We start from the raw sequence: 27,974 nt of genomic DNA, 5'->3' as shown, positions 1-27,974 counted from the left end.
TTGAGAAACACAGAGTCCTGCTCACCTTGTTATATTGCTTTCCATGCTTGTGTGTTTCACAGAACTGACAACACAGACTCTGGGACACCACAGGCTGCACTGGACAAGCAGGTATGGAGGGTGGGACAGATTTGTGTATGGATGAATGGATGTTTCTTTTGTTGTGCTAAATTTGTATTGTTAAATCAATCTCAGAAGAATGCAAAATAAAACATGAACTTTTAAAGAGTGAGACAGCTCAGGTAGAGGGAAATATGGATAAAATGTTATCCAGAGCTACGTCTCACTACAGAAATATAACGTTTTCGGATGTTTAGCTCCATGTTTACTTTCTATGTTTATGGAAGCTGATGACTGCATGCCATGGCAGACAGCATGTGCATTTTCGAATCAGGACATCAACTCATCAACTTGGAATTTAGTGACAATGTTATAAATAGCTGTAAACTGACTTAAAAGACTTTTCTTAATCTAGAATGTCTGGGAGGGGTGGGCTGCCTCTGGCACTTTGACCTCCAGAGTTTTTTCTTCTCCCTTGCGTTTCATTTGGGAGTTTTTTTGTTCCTTTCCTCCATGGCCGCTTGGCTTACTCATAGCTTTAATAACTAGCATAATTACTAAAGTAATTTAATGTATAGACAAACTTTTATTTGTATTATGCCTCTGATCCTTTGTTCAGAGTTCTATGTGACCGTGTGAGAAGAGTTCTATAAAAAATAAATTCAATTGAATTTATTTTTAATTCCACAGTGACAGTTTAAAGTTTTATTTTGGACAGACCCTTTTCCGATTCATTCCTTCAGACTATTTAACATCAGACAGTACAGAAATGTAGAATGATAAACAACCAGTAGCATGAGGAATTGCGATGATATGCTGAAAAAGATCTGGAGAGGAAAACTCATCAGGTACATAAAAAATGTTTCATGGTCCAAGTCCAACCCCTCTTGAACTTCGTGAAGCTTCACAATTTAGGGAAATGATATTTTAAAGCATTTTCTGGCCATGGTCAAGTGATTGTTCAGACTGCCCACCTCTGGTTATCAGTGGTTCAGGCAGGACAGGCTTGATGTCCACCCCAGGTGTCCAATGCCAGAGGGACAAAAAAAAGACACATATGGTCATAAAGTGACAAACAATAGCAGTACAAACGAGAAGATGGGCATATGGCGTTCTTCAGAGAATGCTGAAGAAATGTATTAGCCTTATATCTAGATTTGAACACACTCACAGAAGAGGTCTCTTCAGTATTAGCTGCTACACTCTACTGGTTTTGGAGCTCTGTGACTGATGGCACTAAATACAAATCACTGAGGGAGAGAAGACAATAATAGTGATAGTGTATCTTAAAGAGAAAAAAATCACCTTAAAAATACAAAGTTCAAATTCCTACATTGTTCCGCAAAAGTAATGTTTAAATATTTCCACTTAATGATTGATGTTGACTCAGTGCTCGTGTATCCAGCTCACCTTAAAATGTTAGATCCCTAGATACAGAACTTTCTAGAGTAAGTAGGTACTCAAAGGTACAACAGCCACATTGGGGGAGTGGAGTGCAAGCAGGTAATCTTCTTGTCCATGTCTTTAACCACTAGTCTACCTGCCAGCCTAAATAAATACCAGAAAGATGGAGGGATTTGGCATAAATAGGGGCTGAACTTGCAGGGCTAGAATTATTACATCCATGTTCTCTTAAGCCCAAGGGGCCAACAGAAGAGTTCCCGACAATAAACTCCTGTACCCATTATTTTCTCCAAACAACAGGACTTCTGTTTTCTCTGGGTTTAGAGACAGAAGTTTATTTTTCCTTCATTACTTTTTTCATTAGGAGAAAAGAGCTCATTATGGCAGTTTCATACTGAGAGTCACTTAGTTGTATTTGTGCTTCATCTCAGTTGGAATCCATATTTAACTACGTCTGTTGGTTTTGGAACACAGTTATCAGAAGTCTGCACACATTGGATGTTATGTTGCAAGAGGAAATGCACTTAAGTACTGGTCTGAACAAGTCAAAGACTTCAGCTCACGAGCAAGAAGAATGTCATCTACTGTTTCAAAGGCAACGCTCAGATCCAGATGCATCGGTACATAGGAGAAGCTCCAATATTAGAGGATATTAGAATACCACGAAAAACTAGTCAACGAAGCATGAGAGGCGCAGGTAGCGGGTTTGAGTTGTTGCCTTCTACCCGAAAGACCCAGGTGTGAATCCCACCTCCTACTGTGGTAAACTTGAGCAATGTACTAACCATAAAAACTAAACACTTACCTACAACTCAGAGTGTGCATTAACCATTATTCTTGCTCAGCAAACTTCCGCACATCAGTTAGAGAATTTAAATTGTTCCATTTCATAATTTCTTAACTAGTTTGTGTATTAACAATACACAGAGAAACGTAGCACAAACGTAGACGCCAAGAACACACTTGCCCCTTTTATACCACAAAAACACTGTGCTGCATTTCACCACAACGAGAACAAATACACTACGCCCTATTTATTGTATCGTCAAAGTTTTGGGTGTTTGTGACTGAATAATTTAAAGAAAGATAATGTTGACTGTGAAGACGGCACTGCTAACCCCCTTCTGTTCCTCCCTTGCCATGAAAACCACGCGAGTGGTCGCTATGGGACAGGTTTGACTCGATGGCATCAACAACAATAACAATGTTCACTGTAGTGTTTGTAAAATTTATTTTTATAACAAGAAACAATGGCTACTACAGAGAAAGACAAAAGGCAGTTTCACACAACTTAAACAATGCGTTGATAAATGAAAAACCTTTAAAATCTAGGTACAGCACTTTATAAACATGCTGGAAGTTGTCTAAATGCATCCCCTGAAGCTTGGACTTAAGAGAAAGAGTCTTCCTCATTCCTTGAAGAGTCAACTCTGAAGGCAACTGGTCAGAAGCCTACATGAACCCACTCATGATTCACATGTCTGACTGGCTTCGGAGGTAGATGTAGAAAGATTAACAATAAATTCAGATGTAAGTAAGTCTGAAAGGAATGCATATAGATTTAAGGATAAAGTGATTAATAAAAATGTCATGAGCGTGGGAGCAATACCTCCAGTTACAATCAGAGGCCCCTGCTCTGGGCCACCTACCAGAAACCATCACACCTGTTGTGAATCTATGAATCATTCAGTTGCTCAAGAACCAACAACCCAATGAATAACTCAACAAGCATTTAGCCACACAACAGGCCTTTCAGGCTCCAGACTTTTGTTGAGTATATTTTGCATTTTGTGCCTGCTAGAGTTTGCTCTGAGTGATCCGCTCATATGTTCCTGCCTCCTGTTTCAAGCATCGTTTTCCTGTTTACAGCCCATCATGTTCCCTATATCACCCCGTTGTTGGGTCCATCAAAGTTCTACCGTCTCCGTGTCTCCTGGTTCTTACTCGATCTTCAAGTCCTGGCGTCTCTTCATTCTTTCACGTCACCATAGCACAGGATTTCCAACCACCTGCTGCACTTAAAATAAACTCCACTATCCTCATCTCTGCATGATCGAGAGAAAAAATACTATTTGTTAGCAAAATGACCTATTTCTCTTAAGGTACTAATTATTCCCTGTTTATCCGGTAGATAAATATTTCAGTGTTACATTGCACAACAATCATTAAAATGTATACACATTAAAACTTCTGATGCAAGATACATGGTTCAAACATTTTTTTATACCTGATGTGTTTGATTTCATCTGATAATGGTGCTTTAGTTATACACATGGACATACAAAACAGAATCTTTAAAAAACAAATGAGAGATTTTATTGTAAAAAAAAATTCCTTATTATAGTGACATGATTCCCCTTTTCAGACAACTAAAGTTCTTTCGAATCTAAGTCCACATGTTGACCTCATCACCTCTTTCCGGAAAAGCCACATACAATTCCACCTGAAAACATCCTTTTAACACTTCTGAACATTTACATACTTTGCGAACTTCTTTCGTTTTCATGCCAGTGATTCAGGTAGCTAAACTCTTCTGCAATTGTGATTTGAAATGTGAATAACAGGTTTAAACATAAAGTGTAGGACCGGGACGTGGGTGGTGGGAAAGAGCAGGGCTGGTGTCAATGGTGGCCAGAAAGGGTGATATACTGTTTGTACGGGTCAGCACAGCAGGTGGCCGACTGTGAGCAGGGTGAAAAGGCTGGACCAGGTCAAGCTGAGCTCTGGGGCCTCGCTTCTGGCATAAAGACAATGTCGCTGGTTCTGGCCAATGCAGGCAGCATAGGCCATAACATGGGGGATGTAGTTCTGCTCATGGACACCATGCAGAAGGTGGGCCATGGGGCCCTTGGCGAACACAGCCACATCCTCCCCCCCATGGGTCTCCAGACTGAGGGGCACCGCAGCCTGGGCCTGGTAGTTGTCATTGTCTGTAGAGGGCATTGGAGAGGGAAGCATGAGAAGTTGACTTTCTGTGCCTTGGCATTTCATACTGAATTTACTGTAGATCTGTCAAGCAACATCTCTGCCAGAGTGCTGAGTCAGAATAACACTCTCCAAAATTGATCAAACACCAAAGGGATGCAGAATACCAGGATATTTTCACCATGCAACTTTACTGGCCATATCTAGACTGATCCAGTAGAGCTCCTAGATTGGATTTACTATTAACAATTATGCATATTAATCTTTGAATTCATTTATTGATATATATATAATAAATGATTAATTAATAAGCCTTTTGTATTGCCCATGGTCCTCTCATGTTTTTGCAGTTTGGTGTGATCCAAGGTTATAAGATATATTTGTACTTAAGGAACCTAAAATATATTTCTAAATAGTTCTTATAAATTCTGAGGTCATGCCACTGATTTGTATAGATTAAATAAGTACCATCATAACAAAGACAACAGTAATAATAAACATACAAAAGTCAATGGTGGAGACATTCTCTCGGGTGCCGTTGACCACTTTGTATCCTGGTCCATTCCCATAAACAATGGAAGTGAAGGGTTTGTGGTCTATATCACTCAACATGGGTGCTAGACCTGGAAATTCATATGAAGAAGATCATTTATGAAGATTAACACATAGGGTAGGCAAATACCCCCACAGTTTATGTTGGCAGAAAAACAAAGTGAAAAATTGTGTCACACATAATAACTGTCAGTCACTGACTTTGGGTCCTACCAAAGATGGAGGTTCCCCGCATGGTGTAGCCGCCGAAGTTGAAAACATGTGAGTGGTCTGCAGTCACTACGGTCAAGGTGTCCCACTCACTGGTCAGGAGACCAGCCCTGCCAATGGCACGATCCATCTCAACAGCCTCATGCAGGGCCTGCTTGGCCTTGCCTTCATGATGACCATGGTCAATGCGCCCTCCTGTTAAAGACCCATAATTGCTTACACAACCTGGTCAGTGCTTCACACTCAGAGAACTCAGCTCTGGTGAACTGCGGTCTTTCAGTTGTTTAAACAAGTACATGGAGCCTTTTCAAAAGATATACAGACTGCAGCACAATTTAACGTGCCAGCGAAAAAGCTGTCGCTCTAGAGTAAGTTTTCTTGATGAAAAAGACGATTACAATATCATACGGGTTTCCCATCAAGTTCGCACTGGGTCTCAGTTTGATTCTGCTTCTGATAATAAATAGAAGTAAAATAGGAGTAAAATCATAGAACAGAAAGCTTAAGAGAAGACATCTGACATTAGGATCCCACAGGTTTATAAATGATGGGTGAAAAAGCTGCATTAACAACTGTTGTGTCCCCATCAACATGCTCTGGCTGTACAGAAAACATTTTACAGGGCTAATTTGAAAGGGCAGCATTTCTGAGCCGTCTTTGCACACGTCAGACAGGGAAGGATGTTTACATGTTCCCGGTGAGCGCTCCCACCGTGTTGAGCTCCATGTGAGGGATTGTTCTGTTCAGACATAAATAAGCAAACCTCAGGCTCGGGCTACGCACAGAAATCAACAAAATTGTGCGTAAATGTGTAACTGGTCAGTTTTGTCAAGCTGTAAATGTAAAATGACTCTTAAGGAAACAAGTACAGCACTATTGAGCAAGTGTACAATTACTACAAGAAAACAGATTTTATAAATTAGTCACCTGGAATGTACAAGCACACAGGTGAGCATTAAACAAGCTGTTGTGCCATTTCCTCCCATGCTAAAGAGATATTTAATTGTATGTTTTGGATGTATGCCTGCCCTAGGTACATATTACTTATGCATCATCTAAATATGACGCATAAGTAACACGTAGAGGAAGCTTTAAAAAAACAAGACAACTGACAGTATGACCGAATAAAGTTTACAGGTGATGAGTAAAAAAGCTATTTGAGAATAACAGAACCCTCCTGGGGACCCTGTGAGTGAGGAATATAGCTGAATTGCCTTAGCTGAACTCTTACCACTGATACTAATAGTACACTAATGGTATCAGTGGTAAGGGGTGATTTTGTTGAAATGTTTCTGCCTTCAACTAATATCCCTTTCCTAGGGAGACCCCTGAGTGATGAAGACCACCCACCTTCTACCAAGAGGTAAAAACCCCGAGGGTTCTTCCTCAGAACTTTAATGGCCATGTCCACCATCTCAGTCAAGGAAGGGTCTGACTCCTTGTCCCGCTCCAAGTCATAGGTCATATCCGAGGGCTCAAAGAGACCTGTGCAGATGAAAGTATGATGTTCGGTCTTACTGAGAGGAAATTCTGGTTTGAGAGAGGGAGGGAAGTACTGGGTGTAGACGAGGTTTATAGAGTGAACTCACCTAGTAAATAGTCTACATTGTTGGGGTTTAATGCCAAGAGATCCCTTCGATTCCACACATAAACACCTCTCTGGCAATAAAAAAGATTCAGAGTGATCACAAAAAAAAACATTTAATGTAAAAGAAAATGCTATGCATAGAATATATTCTGCAACCTTGAAGAGTCCATTTTGAAATTTCAGCATTAAGAACAAAAGAACGTAAGAATATTGCAGCTGGAAATTAAGGGTACTTGTATTTTATAACCCTAAAATTATAAACTGACTTGGGCAAAGGTTTAAGGTAAAAAATAGAGAATAATACTGTTGTATACAAAATAGGGCTCATTCATTTCAAATAACCTGCATCTGTAGTCACAATTGTAAAAGAAATAATTTTAAACAAAGTGCAGGACATGTCAACCTTGGGGATGTATGCTCTACTCATTATTTTTGTTTTACTCCATTTGTCGGTGTTAAAGATCATAAAATGAACCGTTGGAAAGCACTGGTATGAATAGCAAAGTCTCTGTTAGCTATTCACAGCAGCATAAAAGGCCAAGAAGACAAAAACTGATGAAACAGTTATTGAGACGACACGATTCAGTCGCCCCTCCATGTCCATTCCTACTTTATGAGCTTTTACTGCATCTGCGTTTCCATCACTCTACCCTGAGCAGCACGGCAGTCGATCCGTACCAGCAGCCTTCGCACCACCTCACAGTGGCTATTGGCGGGTCCAACTCTTTCACCCACACCTTGAGGGCAACAACACCCGAGGTCATGAATAATTTCTCCATCTTATTTCGGCTTCCCTTCTTCCATCTAACATTTACACATAGGGGCCAATGCCCAAAGCCAACAGCGGACCTCTGAACTACCACAATCCGGGCTCTGTGTTGCTCATGGTGTTGGTAGTTCTCCAGTTCTCTTTTTGGGTTACATGCTGGAACCCAAAGAATAGGAAGATGCTATGTTCAGCCGAAAATATGTGGAAATTGACACTGTCATCTTGATCCATTGCTGCCAGCTTCGTCCACAAAAAATGTCTCAAATGGCCCAAGTGTGACACCATTGTGATCCTCTTGGGTTTCTGAAGCACACTATTTTTAAGGAAGGCGGATCCTCTGGAGGTGACTAGAAGCCAGACACTTCTGCTAGAGGCAGCCCTGCTCTTCCTTCCCATAGCCACCCTGAGGGCACAACCTCCAGCAGATGAGCAGAGCTGACAAGTAGCTCCTTGGATTATGTGCCTTCCCAAGCATGCCTAGGCTTATTGGTCACACAGCAACAAGAAAATCCCGTCTGGGTACAAAACCGTGAGAGAGACCTTCAGGCACACCACTGAACCCATGCTGTTTCTCTGCTTCTCCACCTGTTCTTTATTTTTATGGTTTGTTTAAAATCCTTCCGGTGAGTTCCATTATCACAGCCATGAAATATGTCCGCTACCTGCCAGCTTCAACTTCCTTTTAATTTCCATTCTGTCAAGGCCCTGCGCTAAATTCATTAGCTGCTAATCAGCACCCCGAATTCAAAATTAAGTTTTTAAATACAACAGGAGCACTCTAATTGTACAGGGTAATATTAAAAGCCCCTACTTTCAGTGTAATGACTATAAAACAATACCATAGACTGCTCAGTCAGCAAGTTTATACAGGGAACTGGTGATACTTTGAATGAAATAATTTCTTAATGTTTAATTATACAGAAGCCTTCAAACCTACAGTTGGCTGGACCAACGCCCCATTTCTGGCAATGTGCACCGCACTCAACAGATTCCTTTCCCGCTCACATTACTGAGACTATAAGGACACAGGAATCTGTAGATGTCTGCATGTCAAGTAAGCATTTCCCCAAATCCTTCAGCTGACAGCCCTCAATTCCTTTTTTATGTTTTCCAGACATTATGTTATGAGTTCCTCACATAATGTTTAGTATGCAGTACAATGGATTCCCTGCTACATTCACGGCTTTCCCATTTTACTGTGCTCTTTTCTCCTTGGTTTGAAAGACTTGACATTTCTATAAAGCCAAATGTCTATTTACCAGTTCAAACATTTTAATTTTTTTTCATATGAACTTTATTGAGTAATTATGAAATTTAATTTAAAATGTTGTTTTCATCCAGTGCCTGTTTTGGAACTTCTTCGCAATTCCAGGTTGCCAGCAACCATAGTGAGTGAAGCGTGCGAGCCTTCATGACCTACCTTCACTGTTTGTATTTCCTGAACAGCTACTTGCTGACCTATCGATCATCCACCTTACCTAAAGAAGATGGATCAATGTATCTTTTACAAGACGATGCTACCATGTTTCTTTACTTGTCCAGGAGGGATGGGTAGCCAGTTGACTTTATAAACTCAGAGGTCCTTCCTCTTATCCTATCCTTAGAAGATTATTTTCCTCTCCTCTTCCCCTTCCTTCCTTTTGACTCCCACACTTTTTAACTCAATTGTCAGTTTGTTGGCTATCATTCTGTCATTAATGGCAACAATTATTACAATCACATTATTATCATGTTATTGGTAGAAGTTTCTTGTAACTTTTGTTTTTGACAGGAATTGAGCTGGACCCCAAAGTCACCAAAGAGAAGCGACAGCACTGGCAAAGCTTTATTTTTAATCCCCATTGCTTGGGCGGGAGACAGGGACTGACCAGACTCGAGCAAGAGCAGAACTACAGAAAGCTGAAGTCATACCTCGTGTCTCATCTTCATCTGCCACTCCTCCAGCAGGTCTCGCCCATCCAAGCGGGTGCCTTGGTGCTTGGCCTCATTGGGGTATTCCACATCCGAGGTATTCTTTGGGAGCATGTATCTACGTCCACCACCCATAATCACCTAGGCATGCAGGCACATGAACGCATTGACTGAAAGACACACAAAGCCAAAGACAGGAGCCAAGCCTCTATCTAAAGCATTAATTATGTTTCAGGATTTTCTTTGGCATTATTACACAAAAAGGTCATGGGGGAGCAAGGAACCCTTAACAAAAACAAGGGCGTTTACAGTGTAATACAAAAGATTTTAATACTTCATTGGCCCAAAATTGGCCCCTTCGTGTACAGTGAAAGTACACTATGTATGATATAAAAAGACAATAAAATACAATGTGTGTTATTAAGCTATATTAATGAGAGTGCAGGGGGTGCAATGGCATAGCAGGTTTGGCCGGGTCCTGCTCTCTGCTGGGTCTGGGGTTCCAGTCCTGCTTGGGTGCCTTGCGATGGACTGGCGTCCCGTCCTGGGTGTGTCCCCTCCCCCTCCGGCCTTGCGCCCCGTGTTGCCGGGTTATGCTCTGGCTCGCTGCGACCACACTTGTGACAAGCGGTTTCATCCAGTGTGTGCGTGTGTGTGCGGGTGTGTAATGAGGGTGCATAAGCTGAAGAATGAACCAGCAAGGGCAGTTTCAGTTATTATGTTTTAATTAAGACTTTATGCTAAATTAGCCCACATTACATTAAAACCACATTTACCAAAATGTTTTTAATCTCAAAGAAATGAAAGGCAAAAAACCAAAATAACAAATATTTTCCCTTCTTCAAGACAAAAAAGCTGTCTGTAATCTCCATTTTATTTTTCACTTCAAGTTTTATTCCTTTAAGAAAAAAAAAGTGTAAGGTTTGGTAAATATTACCTTTGAAATATAACAAACTTCCAGGAGGTTTTTTCAGAAGGATTTTATTGACCACTTGCCTCTCGGGTTTCACATAAATTGATTGTTAAAGGGTTCGGGTCGCCCCGGCTGCCTGCTGAGTAAACATATGTAAATGTAGGGTTACAGACCAAGAGTGGAAAGCTGGTATGAAAGGACCACTTACGTTTATGTCAGGAATGTTCTCGAAGAGTTGCCTGGCGATGTCTTTACAGCCAGCCTGCAGTGCCTCGCGTGGCATATCTGCGTCTGAAAACCAGTCGCGGCTCACTGAGTGGGCGTATGCCGCACTGGGCGTAGCGTGGTTCAAACGTGTTGTCGTGACAATGCCCACTGACTTGCCTGGCAGGTGAAAACAATCCACATGTTGGTTTTTTCTATTTGCCCTCAGAAGAAATACCTGCTTTAGAGATGCTGAGACTTCTTGCATGTTGTGGCATCTGATGTCAAGCTACTCTGTGTCTATAGGAGGTAGTGTAGAAATTAAGGACATAGATTTTCAGTCTGAAGGTTGTTGGTTCAAACACATTTACAATAATTCATTTAGTTGACACTTTTCTCCAAAGTGACTTACAGTGCTAAGCTAATTACTATTATCTACCAATTTATACCGCTGAGTAATTTAGGGTAAGTACCTTGCTCAAGGGTACTACAGCCGGAGGCAGGATTCAAGCCTGTGACCTTTGGTTGTAAAGGCAGCAGCTCTAATTGCTACGCTGAAAGATGCCCCACACAATTTCCTACTGATACATTAGTAGTACATCTACTGTTGTGCAAAGAATGGCTCTCTGGACACAAATGGGGTACCAGGCAGCACAGCTGCTGCCTTCCACTTATGGGGCTCAAATCTCACCAATACCCTTGAGCAAAACAATTTACAGTAGGAAAAAGTCACCCATCTATATGAACAGGTAAATCACTGTAAGTCACTTTGCAGAACACAAAACAATGTAACTTAATTAAATACAGTTACATGTTTTGGATAAAAGCATCAGTTAAGTGTCGAAATAAATAATACTGAAAGTGAACGTTTTCCAGATACATATTGTGTGGAGTCGCAGCCTATATACAGTATTTTCCAGGTTCAGTTCTCAGCAAGGAAAACTTTCCTAACATAGACAAAAACAACCAAAGAGCGTTTAGTTTTTTTTGGCTCTGTGGAGCAACGGGCCACTTCTTCCAAACCTTGAATGTAAACAGTCATGCAAAAGTCGGGTCATGGAGTGATGGACGGAGGGGGAGGAGGATAACTATCAAAGGGGAGAGAAGCTTGGAAGATGAAGGAGATACTGGGAGATCAGTTAGAGGTTATGGAAGTAGTGCCAGAGTTCACCACAAGAGCCCTCAGCTATAAGCATCACGCATGCATATCACGAACATACCAGCATCGTAATGCATGAATGTGTTTGGCATCTGTGACGACATCTCAAATGTACTTATGCAGCATCCTGTGTATTAATGGCAGTGTTAGTCTTGCTTTTAAAAACTGCTGCCATTCTCAAAGCGAAGTCACACCAATGCTGAAGAGCTCATTGCGACATCGGCTTCATAGTGAGAGAGAAAATTAATGATGAAGCAGATGTTTTGTCTTTTGTCTGATGGAATCATGTTGTGCATGACATGCGCCTGCTGTTATCTAGCCAAAGGTACCGTCCCTTGGACCCCTCTGATCTTCATATTTCTGTGTTACCTGCAAGTTGCCTTGTACAAACTGTTCATTTCATCATATCGTTCAGAACATCACTCGCCCTTGTGATCACCAAGATGTGCACCCGTCACTGGTGCTGTATTTCGGTAGTTTTCAACTTATGAATATTCATGTCACCTGCTCTTAGCATAACACACACACACACACACATATATATATATAGATAAGGCATTGTTCAGAGAGTTCCTGTTTGGAGTTGTCTCCCAGCATACTGTTTGTACAGATACTAGGAAAGAATAAAGGCCTTGATGTATCAGACGGTGTGTCCATTCAAACCAAATTCCACGACGGGCGGCAAGTAAAAGGAGCTACTTCAGCCCGGCTTTCTGCAAACGACGGCGCAGCCTCCATTGCCAGCATAAGAAACTTATCAGAAGTGAGATGTTATGAGAATAGAAAATGCTCCGGATGAATTTTCATTTTAAACCGCTTAAGTTGAAAAAAGAAATCCGGGAAAACAGGCGCCACACCGAGAAGCGGCACAAAACAGTCGGATTTCCACCTACATCTGGTTTGCCCAAGGCACCACAGAATCCCTCCTTCCGGGGGGGGGGGCTTCCGGACCTGAATGTTACCGTTCGACACTCCCTCCGCAAGGGACATGTTGGAACAAGGAGTGTGTCAGATTTTCTGCTGCAGATTTTTGTGAAAAATTTCCGGAAAAGCTCATTAAACCTTGAATTAATGTCAGATGCTGTCGCAACCAACTTTGGAGAAGATCCAAAATCCAAATTTCAAAGTAAACCAGCTTCACGTGCACGGGAACTAAGTAAGTGTGTGGGGAGCTTCACTATTTCCTCAAGCGCAATGACTGTGTGGCTGAGTAACTCAGCTATTCATTGCTCCCCATCAGAAGTAATTTTCTTGCACCTTTTGGTTTCTGGGAATTTCTGGTTAGATATTTGATCTTTTCCAGATATTGTCATAAATTCATTGTACTCATCACCCTTGATGTAGAGCTCATTTTCGGGAAGAATTCCTACGTAATGCGGGCTGTTACAAATCCAGGAAAGTTCCCACAAACACTTACACAACCTCCATGGCCTATCACATGGTGCTCCCAGAGATGCATTCAGTTGGACTTCTTTACATGTGGAAGAGTGTCATGAAACTCTTACAATGACAAGTGAAGACTGCAGTGTGCTGAGAGCTGTAACAGCTGTTTCCTGAATAGTGCATATTTATCTGGGGCGAGATCAAGAAATATGAAAGTATTTCCGAAACCAAAAACTTCCCAAAGTCAGCTGTCTCAACTTGATGATGATTGTTTATTATTATTATCATTATTATTACTATTAGATTTTCACATTTTTGTTTGTCCCAGAGACCGGACCTCATTTACTATACCTGCATCCTTGGCCCACTTGAGGATAGAGGTGACCTCGTTGCCAGTAGTGGTGTTGCACTGGTTCCGCACAGCAGCTGCATTCACACCGACCGTCCCCCAGTTGGCCTTCACACCACACAGAAAGGCAGTGGCAGTTCCAGCACTGTCAGCCACCTGGGAATCGGTGTTGTATGTCTGGCATATGGGGACAAGGTGGTGTCAAGTCAGAACAGTGCCAGACCCACTCTAACAGGGGTTCCTCCCACTCAGACATTGGAGACAGAGGTAAGAACAATGGTAAGAATGATTCCTGGTGGCCTTACATTCTATTTTACTGACTGGTGTCAGGGACGAGGGCATGAGACTAAGGAGTTGGTGTAGTGTAGACTCAAGTGCGGGTTTGATTATTGTGGAAACCAAAACAAGGAGTAAGCGAGGATCGTAGTTGGGGACAAGCGTGGATCATTCGAGGCGCAGACTCTTGGAAGAAGACGGGAATCTAAGTCGATCAGGCAAGGCAAGAGATCTGAAACTGGGAAGGCAGCAAACAGGGAACGAAGGGCAAAGGATGAAGAGGGACTGGAAGGATGAGGAGGTAAGTGGGTTCTTTCATTATCCCAGGAGAAGCGGGTTGACTCAATGAGGTTCCGCAACCAGGTGAGCCGGCACGGCTTCCTTTTTTACCCTGCTGCTCTCATTCAGGGCAAGTGGGGTCGATTGGCAAGAGGGCGTGGGCATGACAACTGGTCTGTGATCAAGTAGGTTTTCTGACTGAACTAACATGGCTTCAACACTCAGATTTAATTCATGTCAGAAATACATTCTATATAACGTACCGTATAAGTTCTATTATACAGAACACGCTGCAGAACACCACCTTCAAATTATGTTCAAATAAATGTTGTTAGCAGTGACTGTTTCTGTCCAGGAGGCTTTCACCTTGGTAATGGCATACTGAGGACATCTAATAACATGCTTGTTTTCTTTTGAGTGAAATATAAAAATATTGAAAATATTGAGAGTCTCACCTTTTTAGTCACAATTTTTGCTCTGCAGAATTTGAAAAGGGTGAGAGTTTTGAACTATGCCAAACTGTGTCAACTCAAAACATCAAATAACAGAAGCGGAGCCTTTATTGGGGTAGTTTTTTAACAGTTCTCCAATTAGTAACTTCTTTATTTGCTGCACTCTTGTTCCATCTAGACACAAATATACAGGTGGTCTCCGATTTACGATGGGGTTACGTTCCGCGAAACCCATCACAAGTTGAAAATATCGTAAGTCAAAAATGCATTTATTACACCTAATACACACCTCTGTGTGACGGACTGGTAGATATGGATCACTGCTGCTGCCCAGCATCGCGAGAGAGCATCACACTGCCTATCGCTTGCCCGGGAAAAAAAATCAAATTCAAAATACAGTTTGTACTGAATGTTTATCACCAGCTCACCATCGGCAAGTCAAAAAATCGTAAGTAGAACCATCATAAACTGGGGACCACCTGTATACAGTATACATACAGCCACAGAGGTTGACAAAAATATATGGCATAAATATGCTCATTTTCAATATAATACTTGTTAATAGGGACTGTTATTATTGTTTTTTTTTTCAATTATGTGCATTTTAATTAAAGAAAATCTTAATTTATTATCAAAAATCAATAGCACTTCACTCATGGTAAGTTTTGTTAAAATCTTTAACTCAGTAGCGGAAAACAACTGAATGAACATGAATCTTGTGATGCTATTCAAACCGGTGGCGATACATTCAAATTATATTTTCTAATTCCAGATAATTTAGGCAAGTACAGCAGTTGAAATCTTCATGTCACCTACTGAGACCCATAAGCCCTTCACTTCTTGACTGCAAAGGTCCATGGCAATCTGTGACACAAGTAACACTTATCCCCAAATTAGGAACTGGGGGGTCTGGTCTCTCTTCCTCTCTCCTCATTAGGGCGCTTTTAACTGGCAGGCAGGAATAGGGGAGTCATGGGAACCAGGTGTTTGTTTACTCTAGCTAGGGGTATGTGTTATGAAGGTATGGTAGCCTGTGTTTGAATGGCAGGTATTGGTGTGTGTTTCGTGTTGCTGTGTGCTGAGGTCCCTTGACCTGTACCACATGTACCTTAGCGAGCGCCACATAAGGGAACTTGTCCATCTCCAGCTCCGTCTCCTCCCCACTTTGCCTATTTAGCTGCCCTTTTAGAATGCGGGCTGCCGTCACCGTGGAAACACCCATTCCTGTGGAACACACACCCCATAGAACAAAGGCTAAATGTCTTTGAAACTCATCTGGAGAAGTATTATGGCATAATAGTCAATTAACATGTCACTAGCAAGTATATAACTGCTCACAACTTCAAAATCTACACAGACAGAATTCACATGGTATGAAGGTGTGACCTTTTCTGAAACCTCAGATTGTGATTGTCAGAAAGGGGACCCATCCTAAGATTTGGGCTTCTGCTAGTCAATATGTGTCGTTAAACATACTGTTGTATCATTTTTCTTGGGTTTATGGTTTTATGACCAGGGCCTTTTACATTTATTCATTTAGCTGACACTTTTCTCCAAAAAACCTACAAGGTGGAGCTACTTACAACTGTTCCCCTATTTACACAGCTGAGGAATTGTACGGTAAGTACCTTGCTCAAGGGTATTACAGCAAGAGGTGGGAGTTGAACCTGTGACCTTCTGGGCCAAATGCAGCCATCTGAACTACTACGCTACCAGCTGGTCCATGGTTGGCTGTTATCTCAGAAAAGATGGTACTGTACCATAGTCTGGTTCCAGGTTGGAAATAATATCCTGGACAGAATAACTTAAAATGCAGTACATGACTGCAATAATGACTTAATTAGTAGGACCTTTCATGAGTTCCCCACTAAGACTCTTAGAGCAGAGTTTCCCAGCCGTGGGCCTAGGAAACCTTTGTGTGTTTACTTTCTATCATGCAGTCTTGGATATTTGAGCTTGGGTTTAGAAGCCACAGGTTTTTCACAGTGTATATCTACATTTGGCTGTTCTTTTAAACTCAGTTTTGATTATGTCCCTCAAAAGTAGTATAAACATTATCATAATGCTAAGCAATAATGCGTTTGCTTCTCCTTGTCCAAATCGCAGTGACTCATTAAATGAATAAAATCCTTAATTTACTGGCCATAACTGAGAGCTAATTAGAGGATACCCTAGATATAACTATCACTCACCATCGCCAAGGAAGAGAATGAGGTTTTTGGCAATGTTTTTGTTGAGGTCCTGGAGTGACAGAGCCGTCCTCAAGGTCCGCTGTGCCCACGAATGCCAGAAGGCGGGGTCCTTCTCGTGCTCTGTTGGAACCATTTAAAGAACCGGTTCTGATACACCATTTCCCAGCATTTTGTTTTTCGCCGACATGCCAGTCTTATACAACAACAACCATTCAATCAAACTGTGCTTTTATCATTACACTAAGTCAAAAAGTATTGAGCTCAGTAAAGATCACTGCAGGTACTTTTTGACTTACCCTCGTATTTTGGTACAGCTCTGCAGAGCAGTATCCAAACAGGCACCGAAATATCATTTTTCCTTACCTTTTTAAAATCTAAATAAACATTAATTACAATGATCTCAGGCCAGCAGACAGAAATCACACGTGCTGTGACAGCACCTGCTAGCACCCATGCTCCTTAAAGCATGCTAGGTCATGACATGTTGCCAAACTTGAGCTTCGCATCCATGCCCGATGGCCAGGTCAGAGCCAACAGGTTGTTGTCAGCGCTGAAATTACAAGGTGTTAAGCAGTGACCAACCACCTTCAGCTCAAAGTGTCGCCCTGTCGCCCTCCCTGCGTCAGCAGGTGTCCAAATCCAGTGGCGTAATGCAGTCTGCTGACATTCAGCTCCCCCAGAAATGAGTCACCCACAATGTCTAATAGTTAAAGACATGTTCTCCTCTGCACTTCATTTCAGCTCTTTTTTTAAACGTATGACCTAGGCGATGCCATGAGAATACTGACACGGGACTTATGTGTCACAGATTAGATCTCCTGTCCGTGGTTTATGTAGTATCATTCAGAAAATGAATGGTGTGTGTTCATGGGTTTTGAGTTGTTCCAGGTGTTCATGTGTGGTGCTTCTCCACATTTATTATTAGTAACGCACATATGAATCCCGTGGAGCCAGGAGTCGCTTGACACTCACACTTCAGCACAACGGAGGATGTCACTGATTTATTCATCCATCCATCTATCCAGTTTCAATAACCGCTTGTCCTGAGCAGGGTCACGGTGAACCGGAGCCTATCCAGGAAGCAGTGGGTGCAAGGCAGGGGGTGGGTACACGCTGGATGGGATGCCAGTCCATCGCAAGATAACTACACGCACCAATTCACACACCATGGGCATTTTAGCATTAGCAATTCAGCTGAACCGCACGACTTTGGACTGTGGTCGAACCCATGTTCTCCTGCCACGCCCTGGCGCTGGAAGGCAGCCACCTCCTATTACTTCATGTTACCCAAAATGTGTTATTTCAGTTACAATCAAGAGCCACTATTGGTCCTTCCATGCAAATCCTTATTTTCTTTGTTAAGCTTTATCGTCTTTTAATAATAACTCAGTACTGTGTGTATATATGTACATGTTTTCACTGTGTCTTCTATGCAGGTTGGTGTTACTGCACTATTGCTTTTCCAGAGGACTCGTGACCGAGTATGTGTAGAGTTTCTGCTGAAATGTTCTGTGTTTAGTGGGAATTTTGGTGATTGATGACAAACGTACAGAAGCCAAGAGATTTAACTTTGTTATTTTTTTTTTAACAACAGCTGTGGTAGCTGTAAGGGTCAGAAAATCAAAGCGGCCAGTTGGTAATACTGAAGTCAGCCACAATGGCGAGGACCTACCTGGGAAAAGGGGCTTTGCCCGGACTCCTCCGAGCAGGAAACCCCACAACAGGATGAGGCTCAGCAGCTCCATGGCGTCTTCTTTTTGGTGTCCCAGCAACCCTGGTTGTAGACGACTGTCACGCTGCAGAGCCAAAGCGGAGAAGTCCTGAGCTGTGTGCCGATACCAAGGATCCCTGCTGTTGAGGAAACAAGCTTTGATCATGTAGTGCTAAAGAAGGAACGTTGGAGTGGCATAAAAAAAAAAAAAAACTATTCCATCACAGACAATGAATCTGGTAAAAATGTCATGGAAATGTTCGCTCTTTGAAAACAAAGCATATGGAAAATGATATCGCAAATCTCAAGAAAGAATCATCAATTTTTGCATTCCTCTCTAATTTCTCAGATACGATATGTGCACAATACTCTACCAGTTAACAGTTTGAGTGTGACAGCCTGGAAAGTATGTTTTCATATAATTGACAGTGTTTGATGTCCAGATTATTAGTTTGATTTATCCTTCATTTTTGTTCTCCTCCAGGTAGTTCTTGCAAAACTTTGAATTGTGTTTTGGATCATTATGTTACTGAAAGATGAAGAACAGTCCAACTCAGCTAATCCCGATGCGCTGCCAGGCCTCTAAAGCACGCTATGATTGTGATGCTGGCTGGTGGTAAAGATCACCAGCTCTCTCACCAGCAAGCTACCCCCAGTGCATGACACTCCCTCCACCATGCTGGACAGTGGGAACTACGGAGGCCACAGAGATTCTCACTGGTTAGACCCACTTCTTTAAAATAATTCACTCTTTAGTCTACAAGACCAACTTCTACTCCCAAAGTCCAGTTTCTGTGTTTCGGGCTCACTCAAGTCTGGTTTCAATTACATGTATTCAAACTTTTGACACTACCTATTTTTTTGTACGATGGCAACAGCAGCTATAAAAATACATAAAGTGCAGTAAATTAGTGAGTTACCATGTCCTGGGTTTTGTATTCCTGATAATAAATAATTTTCAGTGGTACTGGTGAGGGGGTGCGGTGGCGCAGTGGGTTGGACCACAGTCCTGCTCTCCGGTGGGTCTGGGGTTCGAGTCCCGCTTGGGGTGCCTTGTGGTGGACTGGCGTCCTGTCCTGGGTGTGTCCCCTTCCCCCTCTGGCCTTACGCCCTGTGTTGCCGGGTAGGCTCCGGTTCCCCGTGACCCTGTCTGGGACAAGCGGTTCTGAAAATGTGTGTGTGTGTGTGGTACTGGTATCTGAACACATGGGCAGTGTGCTGGTTACTCATACAGGATTTTTGGTTTATCTTCCATCACTAACATTTTGTGCCTCGATGAAACCATTTCATTTCTCTTTGATTAGGGGCAGCTGGTAGCATAGTGGTTGCAGGTTCGAATCTCACCTCCAGCTATAGTACTCTTGAGCATGGTACTCACCCTGAATTGCTCCACTGAAACTGTCCAGCTATATAAATTGGTAAATAATTGTAAGTAATTTAACACTGTAAGTTGCTTTGGAGAAAAGCATCAGCTAAATGTATAAATGTAAATTTTGGCAAACCTTTCTTCATGGTTTCTCAGTTTACCTTGTTTACCTTAACTTTGTTGCTCACATAGATTATAACGGTTGTAGAACAAAGGTACTCTAAAGAAAATGATTTCTAAAGGTGTTTATCAAAAGTGCTCCAAGCCAGAAAAGGTAAAACAGTCAATTTAACAGTTCACCATCCTAGGAGGGCACCTGGAACACACACCGGTTTGTACATTGGGATCCTGGGATTTGTACCCAGAAACAGGAGATGCTTAGAAAGGTACAGAACACAGTATCCTCAGAGGGATTAGAAAGTGGTACGTTAAAACTTGAACCTGAGCGCTCCACACATAAAGCTATTATGGCACTCCGCCCCACCCCCATCCTTCCTGCGGGACTCAAGGTCACTTTAATGGGATTGAACGCTGCAGAGCTGTGGGGGGGGCTTACCGGGGACAACAAACCTGCTTACAGCTACAAGCCTCGGCTGACACCTCCGGGTGAGCTCAACAAATTTACTTACAGCTCATTTTGACAGATATTTTGAGGATACAGAGAGCCGGAATCACTGATCACCTACAGCGTGAAAATCGGTAACACAGCTACGAATTCACAAATAAGATTTGTGCAAAAACATATCCACGAGCATTACTGCTGTAATTCCATCCAGTTTATTTGCGCCCATTTAGTGACCACATGACTACAGAACCATGGAAATACTATATATTCTGAGTATTTTTTTGCAACATTAACATTTGGACGTTTTGTTGCAAAATTATATGCATTAAAACACTGTTAAAAACATGCATAAATACACGAGCAGAGACTTTGTACGGTAAATACAGTGTGGCACACCATGTACACAAAATATGTTCAGTATCAGCTTGGTTTGCTGTTCCAGCATAAATTTGCATGTATCAGCTTTTCAAAACGACATATTCTGCTTAATAAAGATGCATTAGTCCTCACAGCACGAGAAGCCCTGTATGTGATGCACACTTCACAAGCAAGCGGCAAAGCCTCGAGGTGGGAAACGCATGCACTTTCACTGCGGTAACGTACCATACCCTGCGCAGTCTGCCGAAGGCGGGTCTCCGGGTTTCAGAAGTGCAACGGGGTGCCCAGGGGCTTCACCTTGGGGGCCAGGCGGCATGTGAAGTAGCAGAGCAGTGCCAGCACTACCAGGAAGAGCATGGAGGAGAAGAACGTGGTCAGGGCTACCCACAGAGCCTCGGAGCTCATAGCGCTTCTATGGGCCGCAGGTGGGCGGCCGAGGGAGGCCAGTTGACCGATTCAGCCTTGGTGACTGCCGAGCCCACACACCACACCACACACACCTTCCCAGGCAAACACAAGTGCTGTTGAGTGGCCCTCTCTCCCTCCCACTCCATCCCTCCCTCCCTCCCTCCCTCCTTCTCTCCCAGAAAGAATCTCATGGGTAGGATTAATGCTGGGCGGACCAGTCAGGGTGGACATATGTGCAGGTGGAAGTTAAAATGCATCTCCCCGCGACATCTTGTATCTCTGCATATTCAGGATGGACAACATGGCCAGCGAAGAACATGAGGAATTAGAACCCAGCCAAGTCCAGGGTAACTGTAGTGTAAATGATGGGAAACTGGGGGAACCTGTGCACACTGGGCTCTGACACTCGGACAGTTTGTTTTACTGATGATTTCTCTTAATAAGTGTGAATCTTCCTCTCCTACTACTGCACATGTACTATAAAAAATAAGTGAACCCCTTGTGTCTCTTAGTTTTACCATGAAATGGCCATTTAACGAGAATCAGTGTTTCTCATGTGACCTAACAGGTGTGTAATGACCAATTCCATATGTTGCTTTAGAGGAAATCGTGTGTGTAGTAGAAGCACACAAGTAGTGCAAGTGAAAAAATAAATGAAGCCCAAGTTGCATTGGTTATACCGAGTATATAAGTAGAATCAGGGGTGTAAATCATGGTCATTCATTCATTCAATTTGTTTAAGATTTAACATCTAGATTTTATCAGTTTATTGTAATATTTTAGGGGGTGCGTTGGCGCAGTGGGTTGGACCACAGTCCTGCTCTCCGGTGGGTCTGGGGTTCAAGTCCTGCTTGGGGTGCCTTATGACGGACTGGCGTCCCGTCCTGGGTGTGTCCCCTCCCCCTCCAGACTTACGCCCTGCGTTGCCGGGTAGGCTCCGGCTCCCTGTGACCCCGTATGGGACAAGCGGTTCAGAAAATGTGTGTGTGTGTGTGTGTGTGTGTGTGTGTGTGTGTGTAAGTAATATTTTATAGAAGGATAATGACCATCCTTATAGGGTTCACACACTTTCAAGCAGCACTGTAAACCCCCACTACAGTAGCTTATTACTAGTGCACTTATTTTAGAGCTGATTGTTAAATGAACTGTCGGTATTTCAGCATTCTGTGTTCTTCTTATCGCTTCATATCTCTTCATATCCCTTCACACTCTACATTCTTCATTCTTCTGTTTCAGTTCTCTACATTCCCCTGGAACCCAATTTCTTCTGCACAACTTTTATCTGCTTATTACTATTTTGGAATATGAATACTGTTTCCATTATTATTTTTCAAAATGCTTCGACTGCACATTGTCACATGTTGTGGTGGCTGGTGTTGGGAGGGACGCCGTTAAAAAAACATCAGCTTACAGTCCTGTCATTGACATACTGCATTTAACAGATGCTTTTCTCCAAAGCAACTTCCAACAAACTCTACTGTGGTGTTGAGCTAAACATATGGATGGATGGATGGATGGATGGATGGATGGATGCATGGATGGATGGATGCATGGATGGATGGATGGATGGATGCATGGATGCATGGATGCATGGATGGATGGATGGATGGATGGATGGATGGATGGATGGATGGATTGGTTGATTGACTGGACATGTTTAAAAATTAGAATGTGTGCTTAGAATGCATTGTGACTTAACTAAGAAAGACAAATACTAACAAGCTTGTTGTGATTCCATAGAGCGGCCAAACATGTGCAGGGTGAGGTGGTGCCTGTATGTGTAAGATATGGTATGAAATGAGGTCAGTAGGTCAGCAAGAGGTGGAATATTAACTGCTTCTGCCTCCACAGAAAGAGGAGAAACCGATAAAGAAGAAAAGTTCGGAGACCCAACAAATGGAAAGTTACTAATATGCCTAATTGTTCGGCCCTGAAATGAATTATGTATGAGTTTGGCAAATAAAAGCAGGTAAGCAAGACTGATCGGGGGGACATCCAGTTTCTGGGGCTCTCCCAGAGCCGATGTTGTGAAAAGTCTTTGTGTGTCCGCGTGTGTTTCTTTCAGTGTCTCCTACGGCTGAAAGGGAAGGAGAAAATTTCTATCACACTATGTAGTGTTACTAGCCCATACACTTTATTCACCATGGTGACTTACACTGCTAGATACACTAGTTACACTGGGTCACTCACCCATACATCAGGTGAACACACTCTCTCTGTTACACACACTACGGGGGAACCTGAACAGCATGTCTTTGGACTGTGGGAGGAAACCAGAGCACCTGGAGGAAACCCACGCAGACACGGAGAGAACATGAAAACTCCACACAGGCTGAGTGAGGATTGAACCCATGTCCTCTTGCACCATCCAAGTGCTGTGAGAAAGCAGCACTAGTCGCTGCGTTACCGTGTTGCTCATGCCCACCTCTCAAGACATAAATCTGTGCACTAAATATCGGTTTCTAGTTGGCACTGATTTCATCTTTTCCAGTTAGCAACCACAAAATTCACGAGGGCTCATAGAGCTTCGGCCAACATTTTCACAAACAAATCTGTGGTTTGTGCTGCATGTATTTCCAGTATTCATATGCCACTTAAAATAAACTGATTGTGACATATCTACAAATGTGTTAAACAACAGTAGTTTTATATCCAGCCGCAGATCCTTCCACATGTCCAGTAGGACCCATGGAGGTCCACAGCGTATCCCAGAAGCCAGAAGTCCGAGGCAGGGTACACCCTGGTGGGGAAGCCAGTCCATCACAGGGCCATCACACACACACACACACACACACACACACACACACACACACACACACACACAGTAAGACAATTCACCCGAAACACACGTCTTTGAACAGTGGGAGGAAACGGGAGCACCCGGAGGAAAGCGGATTGAAAACGGGAACAACATGTAAACTCTACAGATGGAATCAAACTGCAGTTTTATGTATGTACAAAACTTACAGACATTTTACTCCACAGAACATCACATGACCCTACTTTCTACCCTCTTTGGCTCCAACCCCATCTGAGTCCAATCCGGCTAATTAGCAGGCATTGCTCATGTTGTACAGCCTGCACACCAGGGAACTATTTAATGAGAGGTTTCCGCTCGGGGCGTCATTGTTCAACTTTACTTAATTTACCAACCAAGTACCTTGGTTTACTTTTCTCTTGCTGAAGGACACAAGCGGAAAGCCTTTCCGACTACGACTTCACTGCACCTCGGCGATGGCCAACTGCATTTAAACGGGCTCCTTTCAGGTGGCATCCCAGAGGCAGCCGTCCGAGACAGAGCTGGAGATGCCTGTTCCGTACATCGCGGTGTGTTAAAAAGTGTTTTTGATCCACATTTCAAGCACTGCTCTGCGGCACAGAGGTGTAGGGCTCAGCATTGCTAAGGAACGAGAGTAACGACCACCGTCGTGCTCATTACAGGCTATTTCGAAGTCCAAAGGAGAGAGCACGGTAAAAGGCAGCCACTTTGAAGAGCTCTGCTCCCTGGGGGATTGGGGGGGGGGGTAAAATGACACCCGTGAAAGTCTGCCGAAAGGTCACCCGTTTTTTCCCCCCCACTTCTCACACATAAATAGTAGACCGCCGTGTTCTCAGCCTGTGCACCCAGCAAAATTCCCTCGCAATCACCCAGAGCCTCCAAAAAGTCCTCCTGAACCCCGCACTGGGAAAGGGCCTCGGCACAGGTGGCAAATCCACGGGTAAAGTCCATGTACTATACCTTCCAGACATCAGCAGCGATCCCGCACTGTGCCGAAATGCTTCTCCTGAAAACGCCAAAAAACTTGCATTCTTATTTAGGGGATGAGGGCAGCTTTAACCCTTTCAGCAATATTTCCTTTAGTACACACACACACACACACACACACACACACACACACACACACACACACACCATTTGAACCACTTGTCCCATTCAGGGTTGCAAGGAGCCAGAGCCTAACCCGGCAACACAGGGCACAAGGCTGGAGGGGGAGGGGACACACCCAGGACGGGACGCCAGTCCATCACAAAGCACCCCAAGTGGGGCTCGAACCCCAGACCCACCAGAGAGCATGACGAGGTCCAACCCAGTGCACCACCGCCCCCCCCCCCCTTTCCGTTAGTAATATTTCCTTAATATTTCCTTCCTTTAGGCGCTGGGTTATTTTTCCCTTGCAAGGTAAAACAGTGTCAGTAAGAGCTTCGACATCATACTGCACTCACTGAGTACAATCGCTCAAGTGGCAAGCAACACGACAGGCTCTTTTTTTTAAAATACCAGTACAGTTATTTGGATTTCATTTGTTTCTCTTAGAATTTTTTTCCCCTCTATTTTAAATTGCAGCATTTTAAAGGGATATTATCTGTGGACTATTTAAGAATACAATAGCTTTGTGTTAAGTGTATATCTCTGCAGACAGTTACAGAAATGAATATGTTATAGGCAACAACAGTAATTTTTTTTTAAATGTTGAGCGTGGTTTGAAAAATAACAATGGAACAAAATTTTTCAAAGTTCTTAGAAATGTCGATTTTTGCGTTCAGTATGATTGAAGTTAGTTCTTCTGCAGTGTCATTTTTAGTTTGGTACATTACAGCCATTGGAAGATTCTAGAAGGCACCAGCATATTCTAGGAACCATCAGATCCTAAAACGTACTGGAATATAATGCTTGGAACCTGGTGCCAAAATTTGCTAATTTCAAGAATGTGGAATACACACACACACACACACACTTTCTGAACCGCTTGTCCCCTACGGGGTCGCGGGGAACCGGAGCCTACTCAGCAACACAGGGCGTAATGCCAGAGGGGGAGGGGACACACCCAGGACAGGACGCCAGTCCGTCGCAAAGCACCCCAAGCGGGACTCGAACCCCAGACCCACTGGAGAGCAGGACCTGGTCCAACCCACTGCGTCACCGCACCCCCCCAGAATGTGCAATATTTTTCTGAAAAACTGACATATAATACAAAAAATGACAAAAGAATGATTAATGTAAAAAAACAGAATGGCAAATGCAGAAAAAAGACAAAAAGTATTCTGTAAAACTTTATTTCCAAGTATAATTGCTGTGCTTTCTTAGCTTTGACAATGAACCATTACTTTGCAGAACTATATTCAGTGTATTTACATTTATATGAATTCATTTAGCAGATGCTTTTCTCTAAAGTGACAAACATCTCATAGAAAATACAATGTGTTCATTACATTAGGAGAAAGAAACATAGCTGCAGATGTGTGACTCTTAAGTACAGTTTACATTTACTTAGCAGATGCTTTTCGCCAAAACAACTTCCAATGAGCTGCATGTAGTGTTATGAGCCCACACACCTTATTCACCAAGATAACTTACACTGCTAGATACACTACTTACAATGGGTCACTCATCCATACATCAGTGGAACACACTCTCTCTGTCTGTCACTCACAACTGAACAGCATGTCTTTGGAGTGTGGGAGGAAACCAGAGCACCCAGAGGAAACCCATGCAGACAGGGGGAGAACATGCAAACTCCACACAGACTGAGCGGGGATCAAACCCACATCTTCTCGCAGCACCCAGGCGCTGTGAGAAAGCAGCGCTACTCGCTGTCCCACCGTGCCGCCCCAAGTTAGTTTCCTTCACCATATTTGAAATAAATTTGAAATAAAAGTCATTTCGGGGGAGTTTGATTTCCAGTGACAGCTGATGTTGGGGATGTGATCTGTTCATACCACTGTGAAATAATACTTGCTGTTTAGAGGCTGCCTGCGGCCGCATCACACTTACCTGCATCTCTGGCAGTCCAAGAAAATGCAAGACTGTTTTAAATATTGTATTATTCCACATAGCACTGTTTTTTTTATTACCTTTTTATTTCCAGCGTGATTCCATCTTCCCTCTGGACAGACTGCTACTTGTCCTGTGCCACTGGCCACGCTTACAGTACACGGTCTCACCCCAAAACACACCTTCAGCTGTCTTTTTTCCCGCACCACATTTACATATTGTTAAACACTGTACTGAATTTAAATATTGCATATATTTCAAGTACTTTTGTTCAATGGCATATGCAGTTTTATTAAATGGAAAAAATCTGTAAAAATGGAAAAAGATTAAATGAAGTATACATATATGCAATTCTATTAATTGTAAACATCTGTATTATTATTATTATTATTATTATTATTATTTTATTGTTATTGAAAATAATCTGAAAAATGAAAAAAGATTAACTGAAGTATACATATGTAATTTTATTATTTGCAAAAATTCTGCAAAAAATGAAAAAAGATTAATTGAAGCACATGACAATTCGCAGCTTAATAAAAAGCAATTAAACTTTTCCTTTTCTAGCTTCCCCGCGTTAGAAAAATGATTTGACACAAACTGAAAGGTATATTATGACGAAATGGTCAAAGGGAGAGGCTCTACATAGGTATTTTTTACTTTTTTATAATTATTATTATTATAAGTTACACAAGATTTGGAAATAGCAAGGATAAATTATACTCACTTTTTTAATTATACGGAATAATTTCATTCACGGGGAAAAAAAATAAATAAGTGCACGCGCACATAAAAGCGCAGGGCGCGAAAATGTGTTGCGATTTGGTGTATAAAAAAAGAGTGAAATGAAATAGAGAAATAAAAGTGCACCGTCCAGGTCACGTGTCCGCGAACGTCAAGAGCTGCAGAGCGATTTTAAACGGCACAAGTGCAGGAAATTAGAGCGGAAAGCGCGGATTTGTGGCCAAACTTGGAAGAGATATGGATTTGAATGAATGAAAATATGTGGGGCACTTACTGCGACGTGTCTCGCGCTCGGCTCCTCCGCTTAGAAAGCGCCAGAAACGCTTCATTCGTGTCGCGCAGCCCGACAGCGGCGCACGTCCCCTCAGTCTCTGTCCTCCGCGCGTTTTATACGGCCGTGTCG

General features: G+C 42.7%; 1 protein-coding gene and 1 long non-coding RNA gene across 4 annotated transcripts; one reads left to right on the top strand and one right to left on the bottom strand.

Moving 5' to 3' along the window:
• On the top strand, positions 1 to 9,413 carry LOC108918476 (uncharacterized). The gene is made up of 4 exons (XR_001964847.2): positions 1 to 111; positions 6,472 to 6,514; positions 8,430 to 8,562; positions 8,850 to 9,413. It is a non-coding gene; the product is annotated as an uncharacterized LOC108918476 (long non-coding RNA).
• alpl (alkaline phosphatase, biomineralization associated) lies at positions 2,697 to 27,952 on the bottom strand. 3 transcript variants are annotated; one of them, XM_018725766.1, is made up of 13 exons: positions 27,846 to 27,952; positions 20,877 to 20,987; positions 18,299 to 18,477; positions 16,627 to 16,746; positions 15,543 to 15,658; positions 13,430 to 13,604; positions 10,541 to 10,716; positions 9,420 to 9,560; positions 6,741 to 6,810; positions 6,502 to 6,636; positions 5,155 to 5,346; positions 4,893 to 5,012; positions 2,697 to 4,394 (listed from the first exon to the last, which is right to left on the bottom strand). In XM_018725766.1, the coding sequence occupies exons 2-13, from the start codon at positions 20,960 to 20,962 to the stop codon at positions 4,126 to 4,128; spliced, it is 1,779 nt and encodes a 592-aa protein (XP_018581282.1). In that variant the 5' UTR covers positions 20,963 to 20,987; positions 27,846 to 27,952; the 3' UTR covers positions 2,697 to 4,125. The 3 variants fall into 3 exon arrangements, with proteins under 3 accessions (XP_018581282.1, XP_018581284.1, XP_018581283.1); XM_018725768.1 differs by lacking the exon at positions 20,877 to 20,987; XM_018725767.1 differs by lacking the exon at positions 27,846 to 27,952 and having other exon boundaries at positions 20,872 to 20,948.
• Between the last annotated feature and the right edge of the window lie 22 nt (positions 27,953 to 27,974).

This window comes from Scleropages formosus, chromosome 22 (assembly GCF_900964775.1).
Source record: "Scleropages formosus chromosome 22, fSclFor1.1, whole genome shotgun sequence".
Lineage (NCBI taxonomy): Eukaryota > Metazoa > Chordata > Actinopteri > Osteoglossiformes > Osteoglossidae > Scleropages > Scleropages formosus.
Note: the sequence above shows the minus strand (reverse complement) of the source record. Positions and strands in the feature narration are given on the sequence as shown.

Bases quoted from the DNA above. Each gene is read 5' to 3' on its own strand.
- alpl (XM_018725766.1), bottom strand. From the start codon at position 20,962: ATGCCGCCTGGCCCCCAAGGTGAAGCCCCTGGGCACCCCGTTGCACTT. The intron at 16,747-18,298 runs GTAGGTCCTCGC...TGGTTCCAACAG, and splicing joins GGCAAAGCCCCTTTTCCCAG to AGCACGAGAAGGACCCCGCC. The intron at 6,637-6,740 runs GTGAGTTCACTC...TCATCTGCACAG, and splicing joins CAATGTAGACTATTTACTAG to GTCTCTTTGAGCCCTCGGAT.